The 6374-nt window shown below is 40.1% G+C and overlaps 1 protein-coding gene across 1 annotated transcript; it reads left to right on the top strand.

Moving 5' to 3' along the window:
- Positions 1-616: 616 nt before the first annotated feature.
- On the top strand, positions 617-5063 carry LOC103809359 (chromosome unknown open reading frame, human C8orf37; the record flags this gene model as incomplete). Its single annotated transcript, XM_009082186.1, has 5 exons — positions 617-716; positions 3133-3203; positions 3678-3743; positions 4554-4649; positions 4904-5063. Coding segments are annotated over 5 exons (493 nt in total), but the record flags the coding sequence as incomplete, so codon positions are not given.
- Positions 5064-6374: the final 1311 nt, after the last annotated feature.

Here is a 6374-nt window from a genome sequence, read left to right as displayed (position 1 = left end):
CTGCTGCTGAAGATTAATGTGAAAAATCAGGACTGTCCAATATTTTGCCCAGTAAGTGCAGCATTATATTATATGTAGCACCTTTCCCAGTATCTGAAGGGGCTCACAGGGAAGCTGAAGAGGGACTTTTTGTTAGGAGCTGCAGAGACAGGACAAGGGACAATGGATACAAATTGAAAGAGGGGAAATCTAGGTTAGATATTTGGTAAAAGATTTTTACTGTGAGAGTGGTGAGACACTGACGTAGGTTGCCCAGAGAGGTAGTAGGTGCTCCAGCCCTGGCAGTGTTCAAGGCCAGGTTGGCTGAGGCCTTGAGCAACCTGGTCTAGTGGGAGGTGTCCCTGCCCATGGCAGGGGGTTGGGACTAGGTGATCTATAAGGTTCTCTGCAATCCCTAAAATTCTATCATTCTGTGAATATCATAGTTGCCATGATGGGACAATTCAGCAGGGACTGAAAGTCATCATCTGTTCAGTCATGGTTTGGATGGCCTACCTTAGATACTACAGAAATATTAGAGGGAAAAGGGTGTAACTGGTTTTGGTTTTTAGCTTATGATTCTTAGAACTGCTGTGGCCATGCTACAAAAATTAAGGCTGGTTTGTTTGTTTTTCAGATCAGCTAAACTGTTAATGAGTACTGGCAGCAGCGAAGAAGATCTCGATGACATTATTGATGAAATCTGTAATGACAGCAGCTTTACCAAAACACCTCAGGTCAGTAGGAATTGGGAGAAATGCAGAACAGATCAGGTCCAACAATGGAAAGGAAAGCACCGTAAGCTAAAACTTTTAAAGCAAAAAAATGAACTAAAACAAGCTGTAGGATAAACTTGGAAAATAAAGCAGAAAGGAAAACACACAATCCTACAATGACGAACAGGAGAGATACAAAGAGATATTCTTACTCAGGCATGAACAGGCAATTAAAGGAAATGCTGGTTCAAGATAGAGCATATTGTCAAATACCACAGAATCAAAGAATGGTTGTGATTGGAAGAGAGACCTCTGGAGATCATCTGGTCCAACCACCTGCTTAAGCAGGACTGCCTAGAGCCAGTTGCCCAGGACTGTGTCCAAATGGTTTGTGAATATCTCTAAGGGTGGAGACTACAGCTTCTCTAAGTAACCTGTTCCAGTGTTTGACCCCCTCACAAGAAGTAAAGTTTTTTTCATATGCTTAACTGGAAATTCTTGTGCTAGAATTTTTGCCCATTTCCTCCTGTCAGTGGGCCTCACTGAGGAGAGTCTGGGTACATCTTCCCCAACATGTATTTTTATACCTTGGTAAGATTCTCCTGACTGTTATCTTCTCCAGACTAAACAATTTTAGCTCTCATAGCCTCCACCTGTATTTCAGATGGTCTAAATCCTTAATCACCTTCATGGTCCTTTCCTGCACCCACTCCATTATGCCCATGTCTCTTTTGTACTGGGCACAGCACTCCAGACATGTCTAAGAGGTTGTATCTGGAGTACTGTGTCCAGTTCTGGTCCCTCCAGTACAAGAGAGAGGTGGACCTACTGGAGAACCTTGAACAAGGGCCCATGGAGGTGGTTAAAACTGGAGTATCTTTCATATGAGGAGAGGCTGAGAAAGCTGGGACTGTTTAGTCTGGATAAGAAAAGACTCCAGGGGGATCTTGCCTATGTGTGTAAATACCTGATGAATGTCATAAAGAAAGGGTCAGACTGAGCTGTGCAGGGCCCAGTGACAGGACAAGAGGCAATGGGCACACACTGAAACACGTGAAATTCCATCTGTGCACAAGAAAACACTTTCTTTACTGCAAGGGTGATCAAACATGGGGACAGTCTTCCCAAAGAGGTTGTGAAGTCTGTCTGTGAAGATTTTCAAAACCCAGCTGGACACAGTCCTTGGCAAGCTGCTGAAGCTGACCCTGCTTTGAGCAGAGGAAGGTCCCTTCCAACTGAGATGATTCTGTGATTCTGTCTCACCAGTGCTAAGTAGAGAGGAAGGATCACCTCCCTCGACCTACTGGCAACATCCCTCCTAATATAGCCCAGGATGCTGTTGGCCTTCTGTGCTGCAAGGGCACACTGCTGGCTCACAGTCAGCTTGTCATCGACTGAATTCCCCTGAGTCTTCTCTGCAAAGCTGGTTTCCAGCTGGTCAGCCCTCATTGTGTTCTGGTGCATAAGGGTTATTCCTCCCCAGGGGCAGGAATTTGCATTTCCCCTTAGCTGAACTTGAAGAGATTCCTCTCAGCCAATTTCTGCGGTCATTTGAGGTCACTCTTAATGGCAGTGCAGTCATCTGACACACCAACCACTGCTCCCCATTTTGTATCCTCTGCAAATGATTTCTGTTGTTTGACAGCAGGAGATGAAGCTGCAAATTTACATTGCCAAGACAGAATGGTAGAAGGCATTGAAAATAGAGATTCATTTTGGTATCAGCAGTAGAAAATTGGGTTATTGTAAATTGTAGCCACTTGTGCAGATTCTCTTATTTTCATAAGTGACATTGGGTTTGCTTTGGTTTTGGCTCTTTATTTTACAGAGTGGCCAAATCTGAACCAACAGAAAACACTTGTATACCACAATGCATACATCTGAGTGAGAGAGAATTATGCCAGTATATTTGTATAATTTAATGATTTTATATCCCTAGAAATTTCCATTTAGGATCAGGAATTCTAATGTTCTAGAATTCAAATAAACTGATTTGTGTGCAGCAAATAAGAAATTTTTCAAAGGCACTTTATCGTTTTGAATAACAAGTTCTTGATGTGTTCTCAGTGAAACAAAAGCTCAAAAACATCAAGGGAGAGGGTTCATAAGTTAATACTGGTTTTAAAAACAAAATTATTTAAAGGAAGGCATTAAATACTAAGTCTTGATTGCAAAGTCAAAGTGATCATGTGGTGCTGAATTCCTTCAAGCAGAGCTGGAAATTCGGTATGGGAAGATAAGCCTTGTTCCACGCTTATCTGTTACTTCAGCAGCTTTTGTCTCAAGGAGCCTCACAGAAACCCGAGCCAGAAAATTACTGAAGTCTTAGTCCCCTTCTTCTGTGACTGAGATTTTCTTGCTCCTGGTATTAAGTAAAATAGAATATTGTTACTTTGCCGTAATGCTACATTTTATTCTTTGATTGCTTTTCAAGCAGAAATTAAAATCTAGCTCTGCAAGTCTCACACCTGAAAGAACTGGTGCTGTTGTACAGCCACGTGGGAAAAGGTAAGTGAAAAATGTTTTGGCTTGTTGGACACAGCTTGATTATACCTTCTTGTCACTCTAATAGTATTGCTGCTGTTCAGTCTATGTTGACAGTAACTGAGAAAGACACTAAATATTTAGAGAAACATTCTTTTTAAAGAAAAACAAAGGTAAACATAATTTTGAAGAATTGCTAATGTGCCAAAATTATTCATTATAAATTTATTATCTAAGCTATTGAACAACATCTTTCATTGCCTTATGGGATTTATCAAATGCTGCAATATTTAGACCCATATATATTTGGTATAGAGGGTAATTTTCATGCAGTTTGTCTTTGAACACCTGTTCTGTAGTTTGCAAGCATTTGGATGCTTTGCCTGTACTTAATAAACACTATTTTATAAATGCCAAGTTGTTAAACTAGGAGAGACATTGTACTCCTTTCCCCAACGTGTTTTGCTATAACTTAGTATTTTTAATTAATCCATATAGATGCTGTCCAGTGTACCTGGGTGGAAGCTCTTCACCTTATGGCATAGGAACAAATATTTCAAAAAGGTAGGAAAGCTGAAAAAAAATCTCCTGTTTGCTTTATCATTATTTTTATTCACAGCTGTGTTTCTGTGGTGGTACAGAGTTCTGCATTTGAACTAGGCAGGGCAGGGTTGTAGTCATCTAAAGAAGTGGCTGCCTGTAACTGCAGTTGAAGTCAGCTGGTCCCTTCCAGTCCTCTGTTGTTGACCACGAGATCTTTTGTTCGTTTGAGGCGTTGAAAGATATGTGCAAATGAGACATGAGACTCTAAAGATCAGGGACAAGTAGTTGAGGAAATTGCTGCTGCATTGTTATTTTTCCCTGCCTGTCGTCATCTTTCTTTGTGACACCAAGTATGTGACTTAAATCAGTGGGCTGGTTTAAGTCACCCCAGAGCCTGGACTGAAAACAGCCAGAGTGCTTGGCAACTGCAGCTGAATTTAGCAGGAGAGGTACTTTGGAGATTTATCCGGAACAACCTATAGGACATTATTGCATTTCTGTGGGGGATTTTTTTGTAGTAAGTAATTATGTACTTGATGCATACTTGAATGCTGGTCAGGTGCTGTACCTGTGAGGAAGACCAAAGAGAATATATCAAGAGAGTATCAGTTTACTTTATGTGTTCAGTGTGGTTAGGAACCTGTAAAAATAATACATAATCATAGGTTAAATCGCATACCATAATGAACATGACAGAGATGTAAAAACATTAAGGTAGGTAACGTTGCTTCTAGTATTTCTGAGTGAGTGCTGTACTTTGAAACAGTTAGGATCTTTGTAGCTTCTCTGATTGTAATAAGCTCTTGGAGGTTTTTGTTCTTTTTTGACCAGAACGTGTGATCAGCTGCGTTGTACTGCTTGTGACTTCCGCGTGTCACTTTTCAATGACTACATCTGGGATCAGTCCTGTGATTATCTTTTTTTCAGGTATGTCTGAGGTGGGTTTGGTATTAGTATTGTGTTGCTGTGCTTTGGGGCTTGATAAGAACAGGAAAGATGAAAAGTCCTGAGCACTGCTGTGTTACCTAAAAAGGAGCATGTGTGCAACCTGCCTGAAGTCTTCAAAACGGAATTCAGATACATCCCTAACTTCACTTCTGATTTGAAATGGCCTCAGGAATCTTTTTTTCTTAAAAAAAAAACAAAACCATGATCCTAAGCTGAATTCACTTGTTTGGCAGGAATAATATGCCTGAGTTCAGTAAACTACGAGCGAAGATGATAAAGAAGAAAGGAGCACGAGCATATGCTTGTCAGTGCAGCTGGAGATCCATTGATGAATTAACTGACCTCCAGAGAGACCAGCAGCTTCGGTGGGTTTGTGGTAAACATGGAGAATGAAATCTTCTGGTGCGTGACACCTGCTTGTGTGGAAATGGGTCATAAACTCAATTTGTTTCCCACCCAGTTTTCTGAGAACAGATGGAAACCTGAATACTTATATCTAGAAATAGGTTATAACACTCATATTTCAACCTGAAAACCTTTTTTTTTCCCAATGTAACTGTCTTGCAAGCAATGTGGGGAGTTGAATTATTAGAAGAAACAACCAATTTGGAAGCTTTCTGGAAGCTAAAGGAGCTTAAAGTTCATACTCAGTAGAGTTAAAGAAAGGAAGAAGAAATAACAGACTTGGGCATGAGCAAAACACCTTGAGACTGTTTGTCATATCTAGCAGAGAGCCTTATTTCCCATGTCTGCAGAATCCTGGACTCAGAATGGTGGGCTGGGATGCAGCCATGAGACACAAGTGTATGAATTTCTGCATAGAAATTAATCCCACTCTTCTGCTTTGCTCATAGCTGTTAATGAGCAAGTGGTTGTTGATCTTTTAAAAAATTACTGTGGGATCAGTTCTCACCATGAAGTTTTCAACATAGCCCAGAACTTTACTTCTTTTGCCCACCAGTAGCCAAAAGCTGAAGATGGTGAAAATTTTCTTCCAGTTCCTAACTGCTTTCTTCACAGCACTTTCTGCTGGCTAAGGACTTTTACCACAGTTACTTTCTTGAACTTCTCTTCAGCCATCACTACAAGAGGTGAACAAGTTATTGTGCAATTATTAAATAATTTGCAATTTTAAAGATATTCTGAAAAGTATATGACTTTTCTTTCAGTATTTTCAAGGGAAAAAGACTCAGGCTTGTAAGAGTAAGAAAATACATATCCCCACCGATGTTCAAAGTTAGATTTTTTTTTCATATTCCCTTCAGCTTCTCTTCAAAATACCATGTGTTCCAAAAGTGTGACTGTCCTGTTTCAACACACACCTTTCACCCAATAACATTGTTACTTGGTGAATTGTCCTGCTTACAGTCAAAGTCACTATAGTTTATGAGGTATTTCTTTATGTTATGTATAAATAACATAGGAGATAGAGTTGAGTTTTATGCAGGGAGAGAGGAAGGAAAGGATTATCAGTCCTGTCATTTACTACATCAAAAAGTGTCTCAAAATGGGAAGTCTGTCAGTATTTTTGCTATGCATTATATGTATCTGTACAGATAAATTTGATGTTACTTACTTGGAGCAATTCTAGGTATAAAGAGCCATTTCCTTTTCTTTGAAGCTCTGCTCATGGTTCTAATCTGTACATTTGTTCTGTTCCTGAGCTTGTCCAAAACAATTGCACGGTCTTTCTTAAAGAGGTGA

Source organism: Acanthisitta chloris, unplaced genomic scaffold (genome assembly GCF_000695815.1).
Source record: "Acanthisitta chloris isolate BGI_N310 unplaced genomic scaffold, ASM69581v1 scaffold28239, whole genome shotgun sequence".
NCBI classification, from domain to species: Eukaryota; Metazoa; Chordata; class Aves; order Passeriformes; family Acanthisittidae; genus Acanthisitta; species Acanthisitta chloris.
Note: the sequence above shows the minus strand (reverse complement) of the source record. Positions and strands in the feature narration are given on the sequence as shown.